The 27,851-nt window shown below is 50.0% G+C and overlaps 3 protein-coding genes across 10 annotated transcripts in view; all 3 read right to left on the bottom strand.

The window, feature by feature from the left end:
* Positions 1 to 110: 110 nt before the first annotated feature.
* Positions 111 to 9,273, bottom strand: ddx31 (DEAD (Asp-Glu-Ala-Asp) box polypeptide 31). 4 transcript variants are annotated; one of them, XM_080308985.1, is made up of 21 exons: positions 9,155 to 9,190; positions 8,934 to 9,076; positions 8,702 to 8,830; positions 7,999 to 8,129; positions 7,803 to 7,878; positions 7,673 to 7,716; positions 7,501 to 7,571; positions 6,998 to 7,107; positions 6,872 to 6,913; positions 6,027 to 6,091; positions 5,735 to 5,854; positions 5,539 to 5,645; positions 5,230 to 5,456; positions 4,982 to 5,134; positions 4,845 to 4,904; positions 3,830 to 3,880; positions 3,172 to 3,311; positions 3,009 to 3,093; positions 1,534 to 1,645; positions 1,206 to 1,452; positions 111 to 568 (listed from the first exon to the last, which is right to left on the bottom strand). In XM_080308985.1, exons 3-21 carry the CDS (start codon positions 8,804 to 8,806, stop codon positions 469 to 471), a joined length of 2,046 nt encoding a protein of 681 aa, XP_080165111.1. In that variant the 5' UTR covers positions 8,807 to 8,830; positions 8,934 to 9,076; positions 9,155 to 9,190; the 3' UTR covers positions 111 to 468. The 4 variants fall into 4 exon arrangements, with proteins under 4 accessions (XP_080165111.1, XP_026043354.2, XP_026043353.2 ...); XM_026187569.2 differs by lacking the exon at positions 8,934 to 9,076 and having other exon boundaries at positions 9,134 to 9,273; XM_026187568.2 differs by having other exon boundaries at positions 8,934 to 9,211.
* A 1,133-nt stretch (positions 9,274 to 10,406) lies between these two features.
* ak8 (adenylate kinase 8) lies at positions 10,407 to 19,526 on the bottom strand. Of its 3 annotated transcripts, none has more exons than XM_026186827.2 (15): positions 19,388 to 19,526; positions 19,017 to 19,110; positions 18,864 to 18,948; positions 16,033 to 16,082; positions 15,852 to 15,938; positions 15,593 to 15,661; positions 13,469 to 13,550; positions 13,314 to 13,385; positions 13,043 to 13,243; positions 12,194 to 12,316; positions 11,770 to 11,859; positions 11,338 to 11,479; positions 11,161 to 11,241; positions 10,810 to 10,939; positions 10,407 to 10,574 (listed from the first exon to the last, which is right to left on the bottom strand). In XM_026186827.2, exons 2-15 carry the CDS (start codon positions 19,098 to 19,100, stop codon positions 10,485 to 10,487), a joined length of 1,386 nt encoding a protein of 461 aa, XP_026042612.1. In that variant the 5' UTR covers positions 19,101 to 19,110; positions 19,388 to 19,526; the 3' UTR covers positions 10,407 to 10,484. The 3 variants fall into 3 exon arrangements, with proteins under 3 accessions (XP_026042612.1, XP_080165112.1, XP_080165113.1); XM_080308986.1 differs by lacking the exon at positions 19,388 to 19,526 and adding an exon at positions 19,328 to 19,345; XM_080308987.1 differs by lacking the exons at positions 18,864 to 18,948; positions 19,017 to 19,110; positions 19,388 to 19,526 and adding an exon at positions 17,808 to 17,865 and having other exon boundaries at positions 16,033 to 16,119.
* A 584-nt stretch (positions 19,527 to 20,110) lies between these two features.
* The window catches only part of tsc1a (TSC complex subunit 1a), a 13,943-nt gene continuing 6,202 nt past the window's right edge, over positions 20,111 to 27,851 (bottom strand). For 2 of the 3 annotated variants that reach the window (XM_080308983.1, XM_080308982.1), the window contains exons 12-22: positions 27,700 to 27,796; positions 27,417 to 27,637; positions 27,214 to 27,347; positions 26,711 to 26,781; positions 26,140 to 26,306; positions 25,863 to 26,045; positions 25,641 to 25,751; positions 25,135 to 25,257; positions 21,583 to 21,770; positions 21,369 to 21,509; positions 20,111 to 21,212 (exon numbers count right to left, since the gene is read on the bottom strand). In XM_080308983.1, coding sequence (XP_080165109.1) covers positions 20,768 to 21,212; positions 21,369 to 21,509; positions 21,583 to 21,770; positions 25,135 to 25,257; positions 25,641 to 25,751; positions 25,863 to 26,045; positions 26,140 to 26,306; positions 26,711 to 26,781; positions 27,214 to 27,347; positions 27,417 to 27,637; positions 27,700 to 27,796 — 1,881 coding nt within the window. In that variant the 3' untranslated portion in view covers positions 20,111 to 20,767. The remainder of the gene's footprint in view (positions 21,213 to 21,368; positions 21,510 to 21,582; positions 21,771 to 25,134; positions 25,258 to 25,640; positions 25,752 to 25,862; positions 26,046 to 26,139; positions 26,307 to 26,710; positions 26,782 to 27,213; positions 27,348 to 27,416; positions 27,638 to 27,699; positions 27,797 to 27,851) is intronic. The other variant, XM_080308984.1, reaches the window with a different exon arrangement.

Raw genomic sequence — 27,851 nt, 5'->3', positions numbered from 1 at the left:
CCCCCCCCGTGAACACTGAAGCGTTGTCACGAGGATCTCGTCTGCTTTGCTTCAAAAGTGAAAACAGCTGGAAGAACACATCTGCACACAAACATCTGCACACAAACATCTGCACACAAACATCTGCTTTTATTAGCACGGGTTCATGTTGGGGATGCAGTACGGTGGCCCCTAAGGACAAATGACACAGGTGCACAGTCAGGAACAGGGCGGGGAGTCGGGGGCGTGTCCACGAGCAGCACTCGGGTTTCAAACTCGCAGCTCGGAGCGACAGAAACGTGCGTGAAGTGGTGAGGGTGGAGCGGTCCGATGGTCGTTATTCTGAAACTCAAAAATCTCGTCACAGACCGACGAGTGCACCGGCCAACCAGCCAAGGCAGGAGGAGGAGCTCGCTCACACGTCAGCATCAATCACATCTTTCATATATTGACCATCGCCTCAGCTGCTCAACATCAGACTCTTCTTCATCACTCCTCCTCCTCCTTCTTCTTCTTCTTCTTGGCGTCTCTACTCTCCAGCCCGCTGGAGAACTCTGAGCAGATCAGCCGGACCTCCCTCTGACCAAACCTGAGACACAGAGAGGAAGAAGGGCGCCATCAGCTCGTCGTCATGACAACAAGAACAGTATTAGTTTTATAATCAGCTTCTTTATACATGTCACACGCACACACACACACTCCTGAGTGGACGGCGTGTAAACGCCATGTGTGACTGAGGGGACCCACTTTGATTATGTACAAGCGTGTGTGTTTGTGGCAGTCATCACAGCAGGACCAATGAGCACGAACACACACACGCACGCACGCACGCGCACGCACGCACGCACGCACGCACGCACGCACACCGTGCTGCGTCGAGGCCTCGCCTGAGCGCTTTTACTGTCTCCATCTTTGTGTTTGAAGGCGTTCGTGCTTCCTTCGCTTACACGAAGCGCGTCGGGGCCGTGTGCTGACAAACGGCCTCACAGCTTCTGGGCTGATACGCCCTTTGACATCCTGACACGCTGTGTGTCTGTGTTCTCGTCTAGAAGGCGTTGAGCAAACGTTTGCTTCAGCGATGGAGTGGTGGAGGTGAGCGTGCGCTCAGCTGGTGACTGCATCACTTCAAACAGTCACACCTGCTGGTCCAGGTGTGCAGCGGGTCCATCCCGACTGTGTGTGTTTAAATTAAGGTTAGAACCCTCGGCTGCACAGTCCTCACTCACCTCTTCTTTCCAGTCAGCTTCTTCTGGTTCTGGTTCTTGGTCGGACTCCCGGTCTGCTTCCGGGCCTGGTTCTGGTTCTTCCTGTGGCTCCCGGAGGCCCCGGGACCGGCGGCGGCAGTCAGACCCTGCGGAGCGTCTCTGAGGCCAAAGCTCTTGGCGGCGTGGCCCAGGTGGAGCGAGCGGATGTGGAAGATGTGTTTGAGGTGAGCAGGGTAGGTGGTGTACGCTCGCAGGAAGGACTGCAGTGCTGTTGACATCACAGTGACAGGTCAGCCAATAAAACAGCAGCACGTTCTCCTCACTCTCGTCACGTTCTCGGCGTCGTTACCTTTCTTGGCAGCCTGTAGCGACCGAGCGTCCGCGTGGACAAAGTTCTCAAACTCAGTCTGAAGGACGGTCGCTCGCTCGCGGACTTCCTGCTCCAGAGCTTTGGACGAACTCTGACAGGAAGAAGAAGAAGAAAAAAAAAACACGTCAGACTCAGCCGTGCTCCGGAAATCTGCCGTCTGCGCCTCGAGCTCCCTCGCCTCAGCGCTGGAACGGTTTACTAAAGCACCACATGTGACCAGCGTGGTGCAGCGCCCCCCGCTGGGCTGCGTGGTCTGTGATGTCACTCATTGCTCTGACCCGTGTTAAAGGTGAGGACTTCAGACTGGGGTCGTGGGAGGGGCTACTGTAAGGTGCAAACCTGCTTGTCACAGCGCTGCTGAGCACGTGTGAGCTGTGCAAACACAAATGATTATTTTTAGCTGCTGCGGGTCGAACGTGCGAGCGCTCACGCCCCACACTGATTTATTCCTGTTTACTCCGACAGGGAAGAATCCAGAATTTTCAGACTGTGTTTGATTCAGCAGCTCTGCTCCCGCATCAGCACAAACATCGTCCCCACGGCAGCGTGCGAGACGCGCCCACGTACCACCTGATGTCTGCTCAACAGATGTTTAAATAAAGGTCGACGTGGAGAGAGAGGAGCTGAAATCTGTTCTGACAGCTACAGCGTGACGACACAAGCATCAGGTCGTGGCAGGTCACGCGTCATGGAAGCGGAAACATCAGAGGCTGAACCTGCTTCACACACGCCGTCACCACGGCGCTTTTGACTGGCTGACAGGAGCGACTTTAAAGCGGCGCACAGCAGGCGGTCTGGGCCGGGGTCTCACTCTCTCAGAGTCTTAAAGCTTTTTAAAAATACTACAAGAGCCTCATTAAAAACACAGCGACACACACAGGGGGATGGCCCGGCCGCCCCCGCAGGCGGGCTCCAGGCAGAAACGACACGCTTCCTGTGTCTGGAGACTAACGAGCAGGCTGGCGCCTCCTCGTCATCAGGGCACGATCTGCTCGCCGCTAAACACACCTTGTTCTTTAAGCACAAGCGGTGACCTCCTGCTCACGCTCGCCTCACAAAGCTGCGGCACCAGTCGCTAAGCCGATACCGGCTGGAATGGGCTGGTATCGGCTCGGACTGGTTGTTATGGGCGACCAGCTTCTGAAGCAGGTCTCAGGTGGAGATCGTAGCCGCTGCGTCACTCAGCATGCCCTGCAGCGCGCTAACAGCATCAGAGCTGATGGAGTCCATGACGGGAGCCTACATTCAAAAACGTCAAAGGAGGCGCCGCCTGCTGGTGCTATTCAGCTATTACAAGTTACCAGAGTTTACTAGGAGGCGGAGCTTGAATTGCTCAAGATAAAAAAATGGCAGAAATAAAAAAAAAACAAAAAACATTTAGTGTCTCAGCCAATCACATCTGATCACCAGCCTCACCCGCAGCCACCTGACAGAAGTTTTCGGAAGTGACCTACCTTGCTATGGTACTTGCCCCGCCCCTTGTAGACATCATCGAACATCAGACTGGACAGGATGTCCTGCAGCTTCATCTCTGATAGGCTGAAACACAGTAAGCCCCACCCACATGGTTAAAACCAGCACAAGTGCCACCCAGCATGACACTGCACGTCAGCAAACCTGATGTTGTGATTGGCCAGCTCAGTGATGAAGGCGGTCTCAGCGGGGGTGAGGAAGAGGAGGCTGCTTCCTCGCGCTCCAATCCGAGCTGTACGTCCGACGCGGTGAACGTACTCGGCCGCTGCGGTGGGAGGAGTGTACTGGGAAAAACCAAAAAGGTTATCAGTCATGTCCTGCTCGCTGATTGGCTAGATACATTATGTAGGTGCTTACGATCTGAGCCCGTTTATTCTGCACGCTTCCTCCTCCCCTTTGCGACACCTCTGAGCAATTACTTCAAAATTATTTCTGCATAAAGCCCCTAGTGGACATTACAGGAACTGCAGTGCTTATATAAGCCAATGACTCATCATCAGACTCGTACAGATCAGGAAACCTGGGTTAGCGTACTTGTTTACAGACCCCGTCTTCTGCTGACAAACGATTCAAACGACAGGTATCCGCCCCACACATGACCTCACTGCAGAGCTGCCACCAGATTGGCTACATCCACAAACCCATCATCACAAATTATTAATAAAGGCTCATCATCTGGAATCACAAGCCCTGCTACCCAACCATAACTCTTCCAGTCGTGACTCTCACTCATGCCATCCTTTTCAGACAAAATAAAATCACTCGCTGCATCCTTCTGATTCATTCGATAACATAAAGTCACCTGAATAATCCAGGTGACCTGGGGCAGGTCCAAGCCCCTGGCTGCCACGTCCTGAAACAAAGAGCACACAAAGGAAGTTTACGGTCGTGTCCAAATTCATGGGCTGCTTCCTCCCGTCACAGCGACGCGCCGAAGGCCGTCCAAATTCGTAGACTCCTCTGAATGCAGCCGACAAATGCGTCCTCCTTTTCCCCGAATTTGAAGGATGGGTCGGGTGTGTCCAACAATGGCGGCTGCTACTAAGTTTTAAAATTACTCTTACTAATCTTTCTGGGTCACAAAATAAACGTTTAACATATTTTCAGGCAAGAAAGTAGCTGTGTAAACATCAAATATCTGCTCGGTTTATCAAGATATCGCATATTTGCAAAAGTGCTCCGACGTTTTCGGAGACGTCTGCTACCCACCAGCTCGACAGCGAGCCGGGAGCTCGAGGGTCACTGATGCGGCCGAGAACGGCACAACTCCCGGCACATCATGTTCAGATCACCTTCGCTACTCGGGTTAAACGTGATATAGGAGTCACTTATACAACCTAAAAATGTTATTGTTGGGCTTTTTTCAGTGTTTTGTTTGTTCGTGAGTAAATCGGTTTGGCTGAGATTAAAGTTATTAGATTAGATAAAACTTTATTTATCGGGTGGGTTCCTCCTTGGTTTTCACACAGCTGATTAAGCAGAAGTGTGAGATGGTCGAGAGTTTCCTCCAGTGTCCTGTTATATTTTAGACAGCAAGGAGCAGACGGCCGAGTTTATTAAAAACTCCACGAGACAGCGGTGACGCAGATCTGAAGGCTGGACCGTCCCATTTCACAGCCGTTTACTTCCGGCCTACCCGACCTTCTGAGGACCCGGCCCACGTAGACTGCGAAGGCCGGGTCCTCAGGAGGATGCAGCCCTGGAATTTGGACACGACTTACATATGTATTACATATATGTACAGTCATGTGTTGCGTTTAAAATACAGTCTGCCCCCTGGTGGTCACAGCGCACACTGCAGGTTAAAGGATACCGACCGTACAGAGCAGCACTCCCGACTGTGACGCCGAAAACTGCTGGAAGGCCTCCGTGCGGTCCTGGTGGGGAAAACAAACACGCATTTAACACTGAGAGGCGGACAGCAGCAGAAACGGCGGCAAAACGGCAGCATTACCTCCTGCTTCATGTTGCCATGGAGACGCAGGAACCTCAGCGGAGGTTTGCGATTGGCTGAGGGCCTGGAGAGCACAGCGGTGAAGAGAGAGTGAAGGAACTCGACGGCCTCGCAGCTCGAGATGAAGACGATGAGTTTGTCGTTCTGAGAAAACTGAAAGGAAAACATCGAGGACCAATCAGATTTTAGCTTTCCTTTTTTCCTTCCTGCCTTGTACTTATCGTTATGACCACTTCCGGACTGTTCACCTTGCATTTGTCCAGTATGAAAGCAGCCAGGCAGACCAGTCTGACCTTACTGGGAACCACCACCACAAACTGCTTCAGAGCCTCAGGCACAGCAAAGCTCTCTGATTGGCTGGCTCCTTCGGGGTCACATGTTACAGCGGAGGTGGTGGTGAGGTCAGAGCAGGGAGCGCCAGACACGTGGATGCTGACCGGGTCGTTTAAACACACGTCTGCTAACCGCGTCACACCTGAAACACACAGAGGCTGTTATACTGCCCTCTACGGGCCGACGGAGGAACTACAGGAGGGGCAGCACAGCGGTGGACTTGCCATTTGTGAGCGTCGCAGAGAGCAGCACGTTCTGTCGGGCTGGTCCCGCAGAGTTCAGGCTGTTTAATATGACCGTCAGGTCCTTCTCAAAGCCGAGGTCCAACGTCCTGAACGCACACATGGACATAAAATTAAGTCCACGCTGCAGGAGGGCGTCGATCAAAGGGAATCGGAGTCAACTACGCCTAAGAGTTACCGATCGGCCTCGTCCAGGACCAGCCAGCGGACGGCGCTGAAGGCGATGCTCAGGGTGTTTTTGATATGGTCCACCAGACGTCCAGGAGTCGAAACCAGGATGTTGATTCCTTTACGGATCCTGAAGACAGAATAATATTGTTACGACAGCATCGCTTCAGACGCCACAGAGCAGCTGAGAACAGACTCCAGCGGCTTCACATCTCTAAAAGCCTGGATCTGAGCTCTGCTGAGCGCCACACAGCTTTGCTCTTTTTCCAGAGCTGACGAACGAACGTGCTTTGTGATCACACCTGGCCTTCTCCGCTTTCCTCTTCTCTCCTCCCATCAGGACACCTGGGACGATCCAGGTAAACGGCTGCAAAGAGAGAGACACACCTGAGAGCGACTCATGCAAAGCTCTCGTTTCTCTGTCAGCTGCTGATTTCTATATCCACATGCGAAGCAGGAAGTTGTTGGTGCTACAAACCACAGCAAGCACACACCTCTGAAAAACGCAGAGCTGGGGCCGTGAAGTGATTAGTGAATTTTCAGAGCCACTGATTATGGTGAATATTTGGACTTTGTGCTGGGTTGGTGGGACAGCCGCCCCTCGGGGGTCTATACTGGGACCCAGCCCTGCTTGTGGATCTGTGCTGCCATATTCTCTGCACGACTACGCTGATGCATTTTCTGTAAATGCAGTGAAGGATTTCCATAATCACCACATCCTAAGCACTATTTCATTCTTACAAAATGAACGTGGCCCACAGTGACACTCACTGGCTGACCCCACGCAGTGACGCGAGCACTTCCCGAGGCGTCCGGCTGTCATTCCTGCTCCCGTGTGGACGTCAGGAAACCCACCGCTGTGCGAACATCGACTGCAGCGCTAAGCACACTTTGCTTGGCTCGTCCACATGTCGGCCGTTGCAGGGTGGTAAGCTACGCTGCACACTTCCTTCATTACTTTGGTCTCTGACGTTGTGCCGCATTCTAACGTTTGACTGTGTTTGGTGGGTTTGTCGTGTCTGTGGTGGGACCGGAGCGTGTCCATGTGACAGAGGTAACAACTCGTTTAGAATGAGCGCCTCCATCTGCTTTAGGGACTTTAACCATAGAGTACAATATGAAACAACAGCTGTGAATACTGTGTTACCTTCAGAAGCTTCTGGAAGGTCTGGAAGGTCTGCTGGGCGAGCTGACAAACAGAAGAGCCAACCTTCAGCGTGTGAACAGGAAGTCACGGATGACACTACAGTGAAACGTGCTAATCTGACCGAACCTCTCTGGTGGGGACGATGATGAGAGCCAGAGGACCATCTGACCTGCTGACCTTCGGCTGAATCGACTGAAGACTCTGGACCAGCGGGACGGCGTAGGACAGAGTTTTACCTGCAGACACGTTTGGGTGGCTTTCATTAGGACATGTTGCTAAATGACTTTCCTCACAGTGCAATCTAATACAAACCTTCTTCCTCGTTACAGAGAGTAGTTCTGATCCTGTACGTTCATGTTTGAACATGTGACCTTCAAAAACAACACAACGCTGCAGGAACTAAACTGGGCTGCATCGATATGCACGTACGATAAACACCCACAAAAGGCCCGCAGACACACACATTAACAAGCCCTGACTCACCTGACTCAGGAGGTCACCTGGACACCTCCTGAGTCAGGTGACGTGTTTTATGTCCACCCAGAAGGAGACCCTCTCACCTGAGAACACCTCAGTGTGACTGATCGACCCACAGAGACCTGCTGTATCAGGTACGACAGGTGACTCACCTGATCCTGTCTGAGAGCGGACCACAGCATCGCGTCCCGCCAGGAGAGCTGGGATCGTCTGCTTCTGTACACTGCGTAAGTATTTTAAAAAACAAACAAAACAACAACATTGCAATGTCCCTTTGTAGAGTTTGATCAGGTCACAGTCAGGTGTGTGTGTGTAAAAACCAACCTGGTGAGTGTAGAAATATTCATGACTTTGTTCAGAGTGGCCACCTAGAAGACAGAAACAGCCAATCAGAGCAGCTGACAATGAAGCAGCGATGCTGAACGTGAGACAGACGAAAGTGTGTGTGTGTTACCAAGTGAGGGTGCAGGTCGAGGTCTGAAAACGAGTCGGAGGTAAAAATCTTCTCCTTCAGCTGAGCGATGGCTGGTCTGAAGGAAAGAAGACTCCAAATTATTGATTACTGATCACTCCGGAACGTTCTGCAGTCTGAGCCAATCAGAACCAGCCGAGAAGCTGGTTCAATGAGCCAATCGGAGGCGGAGCTGCACCTGTGGATGTCTGGGATGTCAGGGTTATGTTTGAAGAGTGAGGAGGTCTTGATGCCGCCACGTCCCGTTTCCTTCGCTCCATCCTTCTTCTTCTTCTTCGGGGTCCCGTCTGTCCCGTCACTGGGTGGAGCCTAAAAAATAAAGACAGTTCATATGGTGACCCCTGTGGTCATGAAGGGAACTGCAGCCTTTATTCTGTGGCTCTCTGCAGTTGCCATGGGTGAAAGCTGTAACTAAGAAGTGAGGTTAGCAGGTTAGCAAGCTATGATGACATGAAGGCAGCTTCCCCTGTTAGATCACCATGGTAACGGCTTCTGAGCACATCACCTGGTTCAGAGTTTGTGTTTAAAATCCACGTTCTGATTGTGTTGCTGCCTCTCAGTGAGACAATGTTGCCCACATGAATCAGTCACTAACCACTGAATCAGCTGTTCCTCTGATAACAGTGGGCGGAGCTCTGCTGATGCTTTTCATACAGAAGAAGAGTGAACAGGCTGAAAGCTGAAGGGCTTAACAGAGACAGCGGTTTGGATTTACTGAGCCGGCTAACAGAGGAAACCTGGATCTGCACCTGCAGGCTCCTCCTCCTTTGCTGCCACCTGCAGTATGAAGGAGCTCCTCCTCTTCTCTGCTTTCTGCGGCACCTCAAAGTCACAGAAACATCAAATGAACGCACTGAGAGAGAGACAGAGAGAGAGCTCACCCATGGCTGCTGAGCCTTCTGACGTTTCCGTTTGCGGGATGGCGGTGATGACGTCATGTCGCTGGAGCTGTTCCGACACAACTGTTCATCGGAAGATGACATCATCAGAGGTGTGCGTGTGTCCACAAACTACAGGTAAACACAGAGCTGTGAGTCACTCTCACACCAAACTCCATTCACAAACAGTTTGAAGAAGAGCTTCTCTTATTGGTTCAGCTGCGCAGCAGTTTACCTTCAGTCACGTGTAAAACAGCTGTGAATTAGGCCCACGAGGAGCTTAACCCACCACAGAGCGGCGTGTTTAAAGTTCGACACGAGAGCGCGCGGCTGCTACCGTTGACCTGATGCTAACAGAAACTTCCGGTCTGCGAAGACCTTTCAGATTAAAAGAAAAAAATTAAAAAGAGGAAAACGAGACAAATAAATACTCACTGTGAAACTCTCCACACGTACAGACACGCGTGATTAATGCTTCCTGCTATGTCACAAACCCCGCCTTCTCCGCTCAGCAGCTGATTGCGTGGACATGCGCAGTAGCGTCATCTCATTCCGGATACACACTCTAGTAATAAGGGAGACTGCCTGCGTGTAAAAAAACACTGACATACTTTGGATGTTATTATAAACATTTATATCCTTAAACTATTTCAGGGAGTCAATCAGAGGGAGGAACATCCTGCTGTCAGCGAGAACACTGGAGGGTCGGGCGGGCGGTGCAGCAGGTGTGGTTTGAGCCTCCAAGTCACACTGCAGGTGAGCCTGCAGGGAGTGCAGCTCCGGCCTCCTCCAGCAACACTACTCAGAGATTCTATTCTTTCCTTCAGAGTCCGCCACAGCGGACCATCTCCATCGCTCGCAGCATCCTCGTGGCTCTGCCGTCAGAATGGTTTCAATAACTTCCCCGCTCAGCTTCAGAACCTGGTCCAGATTCTCAAGGAGAAACTTTCCTCCAATCAGTGCCGTCAGGTGGACTTCATGGCAGGAGGAAGAGGAAATGAGGACAAACTGTCCATCATCCATCAAACGTCCCCGTTCCCTCCTGCTCCACGTCCTGTTGTCAGCAGGAAGGCTTAAAAATAGAGCTGTCAATCAAACGGCACGCCCGGCCCCGCGGGGCCTCAAACCGCCGCGGCGGAGGATTAATTATAGTCATTTACCCAAATCACCGCTTTGAAACGGCGGCGAGCGTCTGAGTGAGGTTTCAATCTCGACTTCAGAGGTAAACGGAGATATTTTAACATGAAGGCGTCCTAAACTGTGATTACTGCTCTCACACGGGAGGAGACGGCAGCGAGCTGACAGAGACGTCAATGGCTGTCAGTCACGCCGAGGCCGCCGACACACACCGCCATCAGAGTACTGATACACTACTGATGCTACTGCATAGTAGTCAAACTATTACTTGTACTACAATGTACTGATGCTCGTAGTACTGAGCATGCTCAGTGCAGCTGAGTGAAACTGTTGTTGATCTGTGAGATCAGCTGACTCGGACACCCACAGGTGCTCAGTGTGTGTGTGTGTGTGTGTGTGTCACAGTCGTGCTCAGGTTTCCCCGAAACTTCCGTCTTTATTTGTTTCTGTGATTTTAGTAAAATGTGCTTCAGACTTTTACTGGAAAACAAAACACATGGGCGAGTGGGCGGAGTCAGTGAGAGCAGGTCAGGTGGGAGCTCTGCCTGAAGAGAAGCATAACAAACACAGGGAGGAGCAGCACATGCTTTATTTTTACAGACAATCATGTGACCTCAGCTTGTTCAGGTGAGTCCAGGTGAGTCAGAGGTCACTCAGAGGTCAGCCTGCTCGCCACGGCCTCAAACACAGAGTGAGGGTCCTGATCAGCATCGATGTGAATGGCCTCAGGATAGACAGACTGACACACACACACACACACACACACACACACACACACACACACACACACACACACACACACACACACACAGAGTTAGATTTTCACCTGCGTGCACCTGCGGGTTACAGCTCATCTTTGCTGCTTGTTCTGATCTTATGATCCATGGGTTTAAATCACAGCTTTGTTTTTGGCCTTTTAGTCTTTGTTGTTGTTCCTAATGTTTTGCCTCCATCTCTCTCCTGTGTGTGTGTACCTGCAGGGCGGCGCTGTGGAGCCTGTACTGTTTCAGTCTCTGTGTTACAGACTCCATGCTGTCCTCAGGTCGGGTCTTTAGTCTGTGCTGAACCTCAGAGCTCGGAGCCGGCCGAGTCACAGGATGGAAGCTGCGCGCGCACACACACACACACACACACACACACACACACACACACACACACACACACACACACACACACACACACACACTCAATACCACCACTGCACCATCAGCACTGTGTGTGCCTACACATGTGTGTGTATTACATCACAGGGCCGACAGCATGATGCAGACGTGTTCTCCCTGCAGTGGGAATTTTCCCGTCACAGGTAAATCTGAGTTCCTGACCTCTGACCGCTGACCGGGTCTGTGGCTCTCAGACTGAGTCTCTCCAGGCAAACGTCATCGGTCAGCTCCAGGAAGAAAACCCTGACAGTAAGAGGAGGACGAGACGAGAATGCGAGCAGGTTAAAAGGATTTCGGAGTTTTCTGGAGAACGGCTCCGTGAGTACAGTGAGCCTGTACCTGTTGGGCTGCTGGTGGCTCTCCTGCAGGCTCCGGGCCTGCTGCAGGTCGCAGGGGAAGCCGTGCAGGATCCAGCCCCCGCGGGTGCAGTCGGGTCGGCTCAGCCGCTCCTCCAGGACCTGCAGCAGCAGCGAGTCTGAAACTGCAGCCACAGCGGGGTTAGTGTCGCCCTCTGGACGCTAGCGCACACGGTCACAGCCGGCCGCGCCTCGGCAGCGACGGTCGGAGGCTTATGTCAGCTCGTACTGTCTCTGCCCCCTCCCTGATTTCTTTTTTGCACATTAGTCACACCATAAACATGTCCAAAAACCCTCTGGATGGTCCCACACACTTGTGGGAAACCTTGTGTGGACTGACGCGAGACGAGCGGCACTTTCTGGAAGGTTTGATAGAGAACATCGCAGCCGCAGGCAGACATGAGTGTGTGCTCACCTGGACGTCTGTCATCCAGGTACGCCTGGACCTCTGCTCCTCGACTGGAACCAGCTGCAGCTACAGACCTCAGCAAACGACCACAGCTCACTGACACACACACACACACACACACACACACACACACACACACACACACACACACAGTAAAAAGTGAAAACAGTCTTCGTCGTGTGACCTTTGGCCATTCTCATTACTTCCTCCACCTGAGCGAAACCTCAGATTTCACTCTGACCTATATGTGACCTGACAGGACATGCTTTTCATCAGTGTGACCTCTGACCCTTTAAGGTCTCTGTCATATCTTTACATGTTACAAAGAGACTGTGGCAGGTTTGTATTTAGCAGCTACGGAGCTTCCTATTGGATGCACAGTGAACCTGAGCTGGTGTCCCTCAACTGTGACCCCATCCTGGCTGCGTACCGTCCACCATCCCGTACTTCTCTGACAGCAGCTGGGCTTGACGGCTCCTTCCAGACCCCGGTGGTCCCAGCAGGAGGATTCTGGGAGTTCTGGAGCGCTGACGAGTCCGGACAAAAGCCAGCACTAAGAGAAAACACACACACACCAGTTAATGCTTTACCTGAATCAGCAGGTAGATCACAGAAAGAACGAGCTCAGGTGTATGGAGCACACCTGAGGACAAGATGCTGGAGCTGCCTGCTCTGTGACTGTTTCACTGAGGCATCATTAAAGAACAGTTTCATTCCTGCAGCACCGTTCATAAAGTTCATAAAGCCAAGCGCCAAGTGTTTAGATGTGTCCGAGGCTCCAGCCAGCAGGCCCTGATCACATGACCTCTGGGACCTGCAGGATGTAGTTCAATCATCATAGAGTCCAGGTCCCCTCAGAGTTCCTGACAGAGGATTTAGTAAACGGAGCAAGGGGACCAAGAGCCTCCGTCAGGTACAACTCTGTCAGGGGCACGAACAGGGCCTCCAGCTTCTTCTTCATTAAGATGGAGAAAAACTGTCAGACATCCAACTTTTAATAGAGTCCAAGCACCTCTGCAGGATCTGGACACACGTCTCGAGGCTTAGAGCAAAAAACACCTGAATATCATCTGCATAGCAAAGCTGCTCAAAACGTGCTGAAGACGAGCAGAACCAAAACTGTGGCACACCGCAGGTCTGGGAGGGAGGAGCCTGAACCTGGACTCAACCACAGGAGAGCATCGTTCACACCGATGATGCAAACACTCCTCACTGACCAATCAGCATCTGTGTGTGTGTGAGTCTGTGTGTGTGTGAGAGAGTCTGTGTGGGTCTGTACCTTGCTGGTAGATGTCAGCGTGTGGTTGGTCGCTGTCGATGACCTTGAGCACGTGCTGATAGGCTGATCTCAGACCCGTGACCTCACAACAGTAACGGTGAAGCTTAGCAAGTCTCTGTTGGTCTGTCAGACTCCTCCCCTTCTCCAGACGCCGAGTGATAATGTCATCATCTGGCAGGATGAAAGTCCGATGGTAGATGTCTGCAGACAGGAAGTGATGTCACAAGGAAAGAACATATTCACTGATGTTTGATTATGGGCGTGGGCTCACCCCCAGTGATTGCGTCGACCAGCCGTCCGCAACTTCTCTCCATCAGCACGTCATCCGCCGCCTCGAGCATCACTGATGACACATACCACAGCGTGATGTCACACAGGAAGCAGCCGCGCAGGGCACAAAGCGTGATCTCACTTCCTGTTACTTACCAACGTGCTCGGGGATGACTCCGCCCTGCTGCAGACTCAGAGCCTGCAGGCGAGTCTGAGGGATTCCCTCCAACACCCAGCCCTGCAGTAACACACACACACACACACACACACACACGTCAGGCTGTGTGTGTGTGTGTGTGTGTGTGTGTGTGTGTGTGTGTGTGTGTGTGTGTGTGTGTGTGTGTGTGTGTGTGTGTGGGTTCAGAGGTCAGCATGATCCCATGCTCATGAGCAGGTGATGCGTTCAGTCTGTCTGAAGAGTATCTTCAGAAGCCTCCGTCAGAGCTCCAACTCTGAGCTTCTGCACGTGTCTCTGATTCAGTTCAGCTTTATTGACACAGAGCTTCACAGAGAAACCCACCAATCAGACCCCTCTATATGAACAAGCAGGAAGGAAACAGGCAGAAACCTCCAGCAGAACTGGGCTCAGGGAGGGGCTGCTAAAGGGTGCACTGTTAGGGGTGTGGCCTGTTAGACTGACAGGTGCCTGCTCTCTGTTCTGTCCCGGTTCTGTTGGAAGCTCTTGGAAGTGTGTACTAACGGTTCATCTTCACCTGCACATCCACGCTCCTGCCGGACGCAAAGTTGCACAATTTAATGTGACAGCAGCAGGCGGTGTCCTGACGGGACCTGTCAGTCATCCTCAACACACACACCGACACAAACACACACACAGACGGTCCCTGGTGTGTGTGTGACGAGTTTAGCCTGCAGCCAAAAACAGCTATTAGCAAATCAAAGAAGCTGCTAATGACACACACACACACACACACACACACACACACACACACACACACACACACACACACACACACACACACACACACACACACACACACACTCTGACGGGTGGAGCTGTCTCACTGAGATCTTCGCAGGAGTGAGTCTCACATGAGAAGCTGAGATGTGACGAGCTGTGTCCATCTTTCGTTTACAGTCTGAGGTGTAAACAGCTTCTGTTTGTTCTGCTTCTCTGAAGTTTTGACACAAAACGTTGTTAAAGCTTTGCTCGCTAATGTTGCAGCAGAGCAGTTCAGTATTGGCGTACCTGTCGAAACCAAGTGAAAGCAGAGTAATAAAGATCAGCCGACCTGTGGCGGTGGCTGAGGGTAGCCGAGGGCAGGCAGGTATGTCCTGAACCAATCACAACACATGGTTCTTTCCCTTCATTACATAAAATGTTCCCTCAAACTATACCAGACTGAAGTCTCGAACACCGCTCTCTTTCCTGACCTTGTAGAAAAATCAAGGCAGTGTATTTCATTTTGAATGTACTCTGATTGTTAAACATGGAATAAACTTCCTGTCTGCCATGTTTGATCACACGGGTCCAGCAGCTGATCCACGTCTGTGGCAGTTTCTGTTTCTTTATCGTGTAGAGACACAGACGTATTGTTGAACTTCTTCACACTGAGCAACAATAAAGAAGCAGACTAGAAACCCCCCTGTGGGACTGCAGAGCCCTGACCGGACACCACAGACACCCCCCCTGAACCTGTGCTGCGACTGGGTCCTGCTCAAAGCTGCAGTAGTGCAAAAGAAGGCAGAATTCTTCCAGACCTCCTGCAAAAAGCCCCGCCCTCTCAGACCTCCCGGCAGCGCAGGTAACCTGGGACAGGTGCCGCCGATCTCGCTTGCAGGCGAGTCTTTATTTGTCTGGATGCGTTTTGAGCACGATGCCGCTTGAAGGCGTTCAGTTTGTGTCGCTGTTGTTGTGACAGCTGCTCCTCCGTCTTTCATTGCCTTAAACTGATCTGAAAGCAGCCCTCGCAAACGGGACGTGATGCTAACGAGGAGCGTCGGCGAGGAGCGGCCCGTGTGAATATAACACACATGATGTGACAGCAGCATCCCTTTGATCAGCCCGTCCTCGGGGAGAACGCTGCTCGGCCTGCTGGGAATCGTAGTAGGACACAACGGAGACCAGAGCGCTAATTATCATCAATCACAGACGCAAGTAAGGCGGGTAACGGGGGACGTTTCTAACAGGGGGGACATCAGGGGGGACGTTTCAAACGGGTTGTGACATGTGGCACCGACGATCTTTGACCCAGGTCTGTGCGAACACGGCACAAATGTTTAATGATGCTTTAAGCTAACCGGACTGTGAGGCTGACTCACCCGGTGGAAGCAGTCCATCTCCTTCAGCCTCTGCTGAACCAGTCCAACCAGCACCCCCTCCGAAAGCTCCTAAACACACAAAACACAGGTCACACGGGCATCAGGATGATGCACAGAATGAACAAACGGGCTCTAGACAGGAGGACCAGGGAGGGGTCGGGCGGTTTGGTCACAAAGTGACAACACTGAGGTCAGACTTCATCACTCCGCTCAGAGTCAACAATGATCAGATACAGACATCAGGAAAAAGCAGGTGTACCTGCTCGGCGTGCAGCTCTGATCGGTACTGCAGTAAACTGCCTTCGGTCACGTGAACAGCTCTCAGCTCGGCGCTCAGCTTTTTGGCCTGAAGAAAACCCCCCAAAAAACATAGAAGAAGAAGAAACGTAAACGAGCAAGCGGAGGTCAGCTGAAAGTTTCCCACGCTCACTTGAACTCACCACGGTGTGTTTGCCGACAGCAGGAGGTCCCAGCACCATGACCCTGGGGACTGACACAGATCAGACGTCAGAAAACAAGCTGGTCACCAGAGATGGGCAGTAACGCGTTACTTGTAACGCGTTACTGTAATCTGATTACTTTTTTCAAGTAACGAGTAAAGTAAGGGATTACTATTGCAAAATCGGTAATTAGATTACCGTTACTTTCCCGTAGGAACGCTGCGTTACTGCGTTACTAAAACCGTGATTTTTTTTTGCGAGAATGTCTCATGACAGTGACGTAAGTGTTAGGTATTTTGATACCACGGTAAGCATTTACAGGATATTGTTTTATACAGGAAAACTGTTACTCAATAAGGCCAATCTACTAGTTGTTTTTCTCTTTCTCTGTGACCCAAGAATTAATGTGTAAGACTTACAGGCTGGTACCTCAAGGTCGAAAACACCACAGAGATGAGACCACTTCCTTACTCCCATCCTCCCTTTTTCTTTATCTCCTGGAAAAGGCTCGTTAAAGGCTAGGTGGTTTGTTTCAGAATTCACTAATGAAAGAACTCTGTATTTTATGTCTAGGAGTGTATTTTGCTGGGATGATCATAAATTGTAGCTGAACTGATAAACTACACAAGGGATACTTTGCTCAGAAGGCAGGAAGACGTTTCCTTATTTGGTCTGTACCGGTTTGAACTGGGAAAGCTGACACACGAACCTTTTTTCATCTATATAAACTGCTGTGTATCAAATAAACCTTTGAGTCGATTGGGAAGGCAACCTAAAGCAGTCTCTGTTTTCTTGTTCTCCCAAGCTGCTCCCGAGCTCGTACTAACACGCTGAATGGCATACCTGAGTGTTACTTTAAATAATTAGGAATCTTATAAGGAAAGGACAAACTCTGCTTATCGCTCACGCCACGGAGGAAACCCGGGAAGGCAATTTCCTTCAGTAAGCAAGTGCGACGTTCGTGACAACAGCTGTGTGCAGATCAACAATGGATAATATATCGAGTGCAGGAGAGAGTATGAGCGTGCAGCGTTTAAAGCGTGGAAGTACTGACCTTACTTTGAGTTTGATTCCATAAAAAGTGACAAAAACATTAGTGTCCGCTGTGCGTGGGAAGAAAACTTCTTTTTACAGCGAAAAAAACCCCTAAACTTCCAACAAGCACCGAGTAGCTACGACGTGATGGGAAACTCACAGAGAAACTCGCGGATTCTTCAACTGACCGCAGCACACCTACACCAGGGTAACCCTCCGCCTACCCTGCTCCTGCTTTACAGGTGAAAATAGAGCAAAAGGACCGCTGAGTCTTTGACTTTATTTATTTTCTGCTGTGTTTTACTTGCATCTGTTTGAAAGAGTGAGTGAAAACACAAAAAATATTTTATTTTATGTGCTGGAATGTGTAGAAAATAGGTTTAAATGTTAAACTAATTTCTTCCAGTCAGAGAATGTTGCAGATAATTAAATGTTTTGCTTGATGCATAAAGTTAAAAGATTAAAACTAATAAAACAAGTTAAAAAAAGAGACTTTTCCATTTGATTACATTTTGTATGATGGATTATGCAGAAAAAGTAGAATTGGGCTGAAAGATCTATCGCTTTATCACCTCTTCAGGTTGTAAATCGTGTTTTTAAAAAGTAACTAAGTAACTAAGTAATTAATTACTTTTGAAAATAAGTAATCAGTAAAGTAACGGGATTACTTTTTTGGGAAGTAATCAGTAATTAGTTACTGATTACTTTTTTCAAGTAACTTGACCAACACTGCTGGTCACATGACCTGCAGTCTGACTGTTTCCTGCTGCAGACGCTTGCCAAAGATCACCACCGATTGGAGAAATGAAACACCTTACTGTCCTTAAACACAACACGCTGCATTCAAAATCTCGTGGACACACGACCACATCAATATTTCAGAAGAGCGTTGAGAGCGACGTCAGAACAAAGAACCACGACCTATCATTAGCGGTTTGTGAGTGCAGTGGTGTCCGTCTGTGCTGATGTTGCTGGAGTCAGAGCGCCCCCTAGGGGCGGCATCATGTTTCTGCCTCGGCTGTGTTTCGGTCCTTCTCTTGGCCCGATGTATTTGTTAGTTTGTGCTTATTTAAGCTTTTTATTGCTCATTGTGTAGCTGACGTCAGAGAACCTCGTGTGTTTGTGTCTTCATCGTTGCCACTGTTTCCGGTGCTGAACTCTAATCCTAACTGAACAACGGTTTAGGACTGACACTAAACATTTCAGATGTGCATAAAAGCATTTGTAAAACGTGGTGTCTGATGAGCCCCATAGTTGCGTCTCATTTTTAATAACGTCAGAATAAATTCCTGACTCAAAGCTTTACAGGTGTGCGAGTTCGTTGGAGTTTCCAGATATCGCAAACGTCCTGTATGTGTTTCTGTGATAAAACTGATGAATTAAGGCTGAGACCATTTTAAGACTTTATATTCTGCCCGGTCTGCGTTTAAAGACAATTTTAAAGGAATGCTTTAAGCCATAGGTGTCAGACTCTGGCCCGCAGCCTAATTACTTTTGGCCCACGAAGCCATACAAAATCAGAGCTGGCCTACTGGTATCATACAGTTAATATATATATTGTTTAGTATTAAGCTTTGCTGTTCCATATTCAGTTTTTCAGCAAAACGTGTTTGAGTCCAGAAGAAAAGATTCATTCTTATATCTGGAGGAAGATTTTTTTTTTCAATAAATATTAATGTTAGCCCGCGACTTTGTTCCAGTTTTGAATTTTGGCCCACTGTGTATTTGAGTTTGACACCCCTGCTTTAAGCGATGCTAACAAATAAAAGCCATCAGGGACACGACGGCGACCTCACCATCATCGCTGCTCCTCTGCAGAAGCCCGATCAGGTAGGAGATCGGATCAACAGGCTGATCGATCACCAGGCTGCACAGCATGCTCTGAAACACACACACACAGTGAATGTAGAGCAGCTTCACGCGTGGGAAACCTGCAGCTGCACCTTTACCTGCACCAGCTGGGCCACGTTGTGTTTGTCGGCGTAGACGAACGCCTGAGGAGGAATCCTCAGAGGCCTCACCGTCTCATCCATCAGGAAGTCCCTGAAAGCACCACCAGGCCCACCACACACCGATCAAACACTGATATTCTGTCCCGACTCCCCTGAACGCCGCACACTGACCATCTCCTGTACTCAGGGTTAGGGAGCCAACGGGCCCACGAATAAAGGGCTGTCAGCTGAATACACAACATACACTAACACACAACTGTTCAAACATTTTCTGACAACAATAAAACATGAATGTTTTAACGGTCAACCTGATTTTATCTCTTAAAAAGTTGACGTCCGCTTTCAGAGCTCCACTTCCGGCCTCTCACCTGTCCAAACACCTCTCACCGTTTCCCAGGAACTTTCTGTTGGCTGCTGAAGCGCGGGAAACATTAACAAACGTCTCGCGCTCAGACGTATCCGCTAAAATCCGAACTTTGGCACAAAAACGACGTTAAAACCAAAAATAACGATAACACCAAAACCCTTCCCGCCTCTTCGCTCTCGGGGCGGTCGCTACGACGCGTTGGTCGGTTGCTAGGGAACGACGTCATCACTGCCCGTGCAGGGCAAACGGTGCAGAGTTCACGAGGGGACGTTTCTTGAACGGTTAACTAAGGACGATCGATCAGGACCCGACTGACGTCAGAAAAGTCTCATTTCCGCACGTTTGGCGCATTTTTAATCACCTGAGCCAGAACCTGGAGAAAAATGGCGCCTTTAAATCCGTCAGTGAGGAAAACATCAGGTTAGTTTTCCCTATAGTGTCAAATATTCAGATTAAAATACCCGGAAAATACAATCACCCCCAAATTGCATATAAAAATTAATATAAAACAAAGATTAGTAATAATCTAATTATAACAAATTTAATTAGTAATAAATGTCATATTCATGGTGTCAAATATTAATAAGAGAATTCATTTAGAAACAAAGTTCACAAATTCCCTTAAAATAATGTTGGTTTTCAAATATATCTTAAATGTGTGGCAAATCTTTTTAAACAAAGAGCATTGAAAAGTGTGACAACTTTAACAAAAAACGCACAAACAGACGTTTACATCTTTATTTCTGTCACAGTGTTTCAGGAGCACATCTTTGGTTTGTCTGCAGTTACTGATCAGCTGACAAATCCATAAAGAAAACAATCATCAGTCGCAGCGTTTAATTTGGCATGAAGCACTTTTTGGCTTAAACAGGAAAATCAGCTGAAACACAGACTGTAGAAAAAAGACGGACAAAGGCACATCATCGACTCTGAAGCTTCAGCGTTACAGTTTCAGCCGCGTCACTTTCTTGTGATCAAATCCTGGAATTTGATTGGCTGATGCAGGCGGCTGTAGCTGCTAGCTATCTGCGAGGCTTCACCTCAGCTAACTGGAGTCCCTGAACTAGACTCCTTTTATCATAACTATGGATCAATACTATGGCTGAGACTATGGCGGTACTAGCAGACCGCCCAACAGACCACTCCCATCAGCACTGGATAGGAGCGACTGTCCTTTTGATTGGATGCCACTTATTAGAGGGCATTTTTGTTTGTGGATACTAGCCAGGCTAGCTGTAGATTTAATTCCCCTAATAAATAACAATCGTTACTGAAAGTTTGCTGATCTTGGATCAGCCTGCTTATTGCCTTATCATTATCATCTTTATTGCTCTTTTCCAGAGTGAGGGCGGAGCCCCTAGGAACCCCACCTCCTCCTCCCTCAGATGTCGGGCAGTGTCTCGTCGTAGTCCATGATGCTCAGTTCGTGTCTCCTCTGTTGGACGGCGAGTGTCAGGTCTACGGGGGCCACGATGGGGTCTGCGGCTTGGCTCAGCGGCTCAGTCTGAGGACTTCCTACAGGGAGTGATGCCTCCTCCACCTCCTGACCGAGTGGAGGGCTTGCTGGTTGGACATTCACCTCCTCCTCCCCGACCTCCACCTCCTCCTCCTCCTCCTGGTTCTGATCTGTGGGTCTGAACAGCTGTCGGGCTCGTTGCTCCAGGAAGGAGCCGACAGCCAGCGGGGAGTCGATGGGGGAGAGTGAGAGGGACACGGGGGAGGTGGAAAGGACCTCCACTGCTCCGTTCATGATCCCAACAGCAGAAGAAAACGGGAGGAGGGACTTTTGGCTTCCCTGAGCATCAGGTAAGGCTCCGCTGTCGGATCTGGAGGACAGTATGACACAGAAAGGCAAACATTTATCAACAACGCACACGTGGAGAATAAAAGCACAGACACTCGTCCTGGTTCTGCCCGTCTCATTAAATCATTTTGGACGTCTCTGTGGGATCGAGGCGTCCTCGGACGATGGCCCTGTTTACCTGCTGACGTCCTGCAGCTCGCCGTTTGGGTGAGCCCCGCCTCCCGCGATCTGACCGTACAGCTGAAGCATCTCGGTCTGCAGCGCCTGAGTAACTCTCCTCAGAGCGGCACAGCGGCTCTCCGACGCCGACAGCTCTACCCTGAAAGCGACATACGCAGTCTGAGTCCGACGCTTCCCGTGTGGAGAGTTCCAGAAGGTGAAGCCGGACTGACCTGTTCTGGTTCTTGGTGTCCTCCAGCAGTTTTTTCTGGCTCAGGATCAGCTGGTCTTTCCTGGCCTGCTGGCTCTCCAGCTCCGTGATCCTGTGATTGGCTGCTTCCAGCTTCTGTCTCTGCTGGACATCGTTGTCCTTCAGCCTCAGGAACTCCTTACCCACACTGCACTGCAGCATGGACGCCTCCTGACACACAGCAGAGTACATTTAGAACAGCGCACGCTCCATTCATCATAGTGGCCACATTTGCATTACACAAAAGGGTCAGCAGAGGGCGGTGTGTTGTTGAGAGAGTCAACTCCCCGACTTACGTCTGAGGAAGCGTAAAAGGTGTGCTATAACTCTGTACGTGCTTTTAGTGAACCGTCTTTAATAAGAAACAAAAATCTAAATCAAAACATACGTTGAAGGAGAAACGGAGGGCCTGTCTCAATATGCGTACTTGTGTTCTCGTGTACTCGTGATACGTCATCAGTCGGAGACCAAGTACTGTTCCAGTTCAAAGTACGCATCAAGCCGAGAACGCGAAGTCCCGGATGTGTTCTCGCTCCACCCGTTTTATCGAGCATGCATCGGTGGTGACTTGTGTGGACTTGGTACAGCTAAATATCCCAGAATGCATTTCGTCCAAAACTCAAACGCAGCAATGGCGGACGAGCGGGGCTAAAAACTTTTACATATTACTCTTTCTGGGTCACAAAATAAACTTTTAAGTTATTTTCAAGCGAGAATGTAGCTGTGTGAACTTCAAACATCTGCTCGATTTATCAAGATGTCACATATTTCCAAACGCGCTCCGACGTTTTCGGAGACGTCTGTGACCCGCCGGCTCCACAGCAGACAGCGAGGTCGAGGATTATTAGAGCCGGCGAGAACAGCGGACTCCCGGCACAGCGTTTCCAACCCCCCCGCGGTCTTTTTGCTACTCAGGCTAAACAAACCCCAGCAGCTGTCTATTGTATTGAGTGTCCACTACAATAAAAATAAAAGCGTTCTAACATCTCACCTGCTTGTTTTTATTAAGGTATGTACACGTATGTACACGTATGTACATGTAAACCATTTTTATTAATAGAGATTTCACTACTGAGGTTAAACATGATATATAAGTCACTTAGATCACTTCTAAATGTTAATGTTTGGTTTGTTCCAGTGTTTAATTTGTTCCTGAGTAAACCGGTTCGGCTGTGATTAAAGCTTCATCACATATTACTCACAGTTAAATTAAGGACGGCAGTGACATCATCAAGTACACTGGTGTTCCAGTTGTACAAATCGCGAGTCCGTGCTCGCGTTCTCGGCGAGACCGGACTCGCCAAGAACGCGAGCACGGACTCGCGTACTTAGAATTGAGAAAGGGCCGGAGTCTGAGTAACGATTGTGATGTGCTGATCTCGGCAGGTTAGCGTGGAAGAGAAAACGTGTCTCACTGAAACGATGAGAAACACAGTCGTAGATGTGATTCTGCTAATCAGATCCTGAAGCTCTGCATGCAGGCGCGTGTCTGCGCTTTATCACCCACTCGTTCGCCGCTACAGTCGAGTAGCGCCTAAGGCTACGTTCACACCGCAGGTCTTGATGCTCAATTCCGATTTTTTGATCAAATCCGATTTTTTTGTCTGCTCGTTCACACTACAAATAAAATGCGACAGCAAACGCTCTCTAGTGTGAACGCTCAAAGCGGCCCGCATGCGCAAAAGAAGATGTCACACACAACGCGCTGTTTAGACCCAGAACAACAGTATTGTTTGACTGATGGCCTTAATATAAAGACTTCGGACTTCACGTTTCCCAATTTTTGCTTTAAGTTATTTTGTTATTTACATAATAATGTAAATAACCTAATAATGATCCTTATTGCTGTTTAAGAGAGGAGCGGTGCTTCAAAGGATAGCTGCAGATTTCTGTCAGAATCTGCAGATTATACAGTACAAATAAAATGTTAACGTTGTCTTCCCAACAGTTTCACTGACATCTACACTGGATGGCTAGGAAGCGTTCGCGATGTCTTCTCGGGCGCTGATAATTGGCTTCAGTCTTGTGTCGGTGACGTAAAAGGCGGATTTAATGCGACGTGACCGTCAAACAGCAGTCGCTTTCTAAAACATCGGATATGTATCGGATTCAGGACCACATACGAAAGTGACCCAGATCGGATTTGAAAATATCGGATTTGCGCCGTTCACACTGTCATAGCATGATCGGATATGGGTCGCATAGGGTCAAAAAATCGGATTTGATGCGCTTTCGCCTGCAGTGTGAACGTAGCCTAAGGTGCGTGGGGTCGTCATAGCAACATGGCTAAAGGGAAAACGTGTTTTTACGAATCTGAGTTAAAAACAGATCCTGTTGAAGTGAATACTGACGTGACAGAGCTAACGATGAGTCATGTTCAGGTACGACGTAGAAAACAAGAAAATGTGATTTTGATGTTTGAGCTTTAGTCACAGAGAGAAACGCAGCAGGATGTGACATCACAGAGAGAGAGGAGGAGCCATGTGGGCGAATGAGGATGAAGGAGCGTTCGGTCTTTGAACACTGAACTGGATTTATTTATTTGTCTGTTTCTCATTCTTGCCGTGTTTACAACTTCCAAGCATTTGGAGTTTATCTACACCAAGGGTCTCAAACTCGTGGCCCAGGGGCCACTAACGGCTCACGTCACCCCTACTCACGGCTCGTACATGATGTGACGAAATATGATGCAGTTTGGCCGATGAAGTGACTTTTTATGTTTGTTGTCGAGCGCAATGTTAAAATAAGTTCTTTAAATGATTTAATATGAAGACAACATGAGCAGAGAGCAGGAACGTGTACACGTATGTCTGCACGATGATTTAGTTACAAACACAACGACAGCAGCAGTGCTGCCACGTGTGGGACCGACAGAGGAGCGATGTGTTTGTTTGGTCATTCAATGAAAGGCTTCGGGTAGTTAAATTATACAGGCACAGTCGTCTTCTACAAGTTAGAAATTTAAAAAACAAAAAACATTTTCAGAAATATTTGTGTCTGTTTTCTTGTTTGTTTTTGTACTACTTGAGCACTAAAGTGGCTCCAATGAGACGACAGCAGTGGCCCTCGGCTCGTTCATATTCGAGGCCCCTGATCGACAGAGAGCCCCTCCTCTCCGTCCACCTCCCTGAAGTCAACATATAAATAACTACATATAATTTAACTTGTGTTACACTGACAGTGTACATTATGGACATTCACTTTCTAACAACCAAGAATTGAATAGAATAGCCTTTTATTATCATTGTACATGTACAATGAAACTGTGGGTGCTCCACAACAACTGTGCCTGAATAAAATATAAAAAGTAAGGAATAAACAGGAGAAATCTGTCGGCACAGACTGGAGAAGAAAATAGTAGCTGGCTGAAGCTGACTGAAGCTGGCTGAAGCTGGCTGAAGCTGACTGAAGCTGGCTGAAGCTGACTGAAGCTGACTGAAGCTGGCTGAAGCTGGCTGAAGCTGACTGAAGCTGACTGAAGCTGACTGAAGCTGGCTGAAGCTGGCTGAAGCTGGTGTGTGTGTGTGGGTCTTACGGTGCAGCGCTGTGTCTCTCCGCCCTCCAGCTGTTGCTGCAGAGCTTTGTTGGTCTCTCCGAGCAGGACCAGCTGCTGGTTCAGCAGGAACATCTGTTGATGCAGCTGCTCACTGCTGCACAGCTGGAGACACACAGACACACAAACATCTGTAGAACAGGACTGAGTGGGAGCAGCTGCCTCAGGACTTCAGCTGTGGTTACTGTTTTTGAGCCACTGTGGGCTCGTCCTCCTTCATTATTCAGAAACAGAAAAACTGGCTTTGTCTTCAGTTTCTCTGCTGCTGGTTTAAACTGAAACAGCCTGAGCACACACGGACTCGTTACAGACTCGACAGACCTATCGGTGTCTGACAGGAAGTGAAACCCCTCTGACCCACATATCTGCCTCCTCTCGGTGTGTATTTAGTCGTCATGGACACACTGTGATGCTGCGAGGCCACACACAGAGAGAAGCAGCTGGGCGCCGTGCTCCTTCAACGATGCCATCGACTAATCGGGACTCACCTTCACTGACAGCTGGGTCAGCTGGTGCTCAGCATTATACGCCCTGTAATTGGCTTTCTGAAGCTCCGCCTCCAGATCCTGCAGTCTGCTCTGGCACTCCTGCAGCTCACCCTGCAACAGCCAATCAGAGCACAGGATGTGAAGCTCTTTGCTGATGGTGTGTGTGTGTGTGTGTGTGTGTGTGTGTGTGTGTGTGTGTGTGTGTGTGTGTGTGTGTGAGACCTGCAGTCTCTGGCTCTCTCTCTGCTCGTCTCGTTGCAGCTGCAGCAGATGTGCAATGTGTGTGTGCAGCTGCCCGCTGCGTGTGTGTGTGTCGCGCTGCAGCGCCGAGTATCGGCGCTGCTCCTCGTCCAGACTCGCCCTCAGACTCCGGATCTCCTCGTCTTGAACGCCGAGCTGAGACTTCTGCAACCAGCAGCGTGACGGAGGAGAGAAAACATGAGAGGAGGGGCTACGTGGGTGGTGTTCAGCATCATGATGAGGTTGATGTGTGTGTTACCATGGCAGCGCTCTGCTCCTCCAGCGTTGTCGCGTTGATGACCCTCCGCAGCAGCCGGCGGTTTCGGATGGCGTGCTGTTGCCGCTTGAAGCGCTCGTACTGGAGCTGAGCATGGACGAGCAGCAGCTGATTGGTCAGAGACTGAAGCTCCTCCTCCTGGGTGGAGCCTGACACACACACACACAGTTCTAATGAAATCCTCTGTGCTGATGCAAACCCGGCAGCTTGATGCCGCAGCTCGTCTGAGGGTCATTAAACGAGCTGGGCGTGGTCAGTACGGCGAATACGAGAGAACCGGAGCACGGTGTCCCACAGCTGCCAAGAACCAGCGTGGATCCTGCCGCGAACCGCTTCCTCATCAGCCTCAAGACGTGAAAACTGAACCCGAGAACACCAGCCGGCTAAATCAAACCTGAACGCAGATTCAGGACGGCGCCCGCAAACAGCAGCGAATGTGACGACGAGCTGAAACAGCGGCGCGGGTTCAGGAGCTTGTCAGCTCCACACAGTGAGCTTACAGCTTCATGTGCATGTGAGGTTAATGAGCGTGATGAGGCGAGAGTTCAGGTACCTTTGCTTTTCATGCTCTGCTGTTTACCTCCAGAGTGACTCCGATCCACCGACTTACTCCCAGCTGATAACCTGTGAACACCACAGAAGAAGAAAGAGGTGACGCAGGTTAGCATGTTTTACACAACATCAGACGGGTCTCTGATGACACGCGTGCAGACGTTTCAAATCTAAGGACACGGTTTCATCGACAGACTAGACGATGGCTGCACCTCGCTCCATCGATCGGCGAGCAGCGGGAATCTCGCTTCGTGTTTAATGTCTTGTTTTGTCGCCTCACCCCGACCGGCCTCTCCTCCCTCAGCCTGGCTGTGCTGCAGCTTTCTTCCTGTTAGAAGGACTTCTGTCTTCCCACTATCTCCAAAGCGCTCGCTCAGGGGGCGTTTATGCGTTACAATATGAAGCTAGGCGACTCACACCTTTGATGTGATACTGATCGGTGTGTTTTGGGCGTGAGGCGGCGTTCTGCCTGATAATGCCCTCTGATAACTTCCTGCGGCTCACCTCCTGCTGAGGCAATCGTGGGCGTTGTTTCCACGGGCGATCAGCTGGTCCAGAACCTTCAGAGGGGAGACAGAGGTCACCTCCTCCTCTCTGTTCTCCCTCTGTGGTCCTCCCCCCTTCTTCTCCAGCACCTCCTGCAGGACACAGCACGTTACCGAGCACGCTCACAAAAACCACCTGTGGCTCGGTCCACCTGACCTTACCTGGGTCTTCTTCCCAACGAACAGCATGGCCGCCCGCGGCAGAGCGAGCTCAAACAGCGGGTCATACGGAGAGCTGGGGCTGTAGTCCGAGAGGGCGGAGCCTGGCTCTTCAAATCTGGGGTGAGGAGTGGTGAAGCAGGGAGGCAGGGGGACCCCTGAAGCCTGAGTGGGGGTGGAGGTGATGAGGCGGGGCGAAGGCTGCTGGGACTCATCTTTAACATCTGGAGACAAAGAGAAGATGAAGAAACAGCTGCAGTGACATCACTGAGATCGATCAGCTCACCTTGTCTGTTGTTGTTAACGAGGTCACTCAGGCCTTGCTCCTCCCCCTCAGTGATTGGCTGACAGGTTAACCCCTCCCCATCTTTGACCATCCTCACCTGCAGGGAGACAAAGCAAGACTCTTCCTTCACAATAAAAGCAGCCCAGTTAACT

Source organism: Astatotilapia calliptera, chromosome 12 (genome assembly GCF_964374335.1).
Source record: "Astatotilapia calliptera chromosome 12, fAstCal68.1, whole genome shotgun sequence".
NCBI classification, from domain to species: domain Eukaryota; kingdom Metazoa; phylum Chordata; class Actinopteri; order Cichliformes; family Cichlidae; genus Astatotilapia; species Astatotilapia calliptera.
This window is presented reverse-complemented; position numbering and strand designations above follow the sequence as displayed.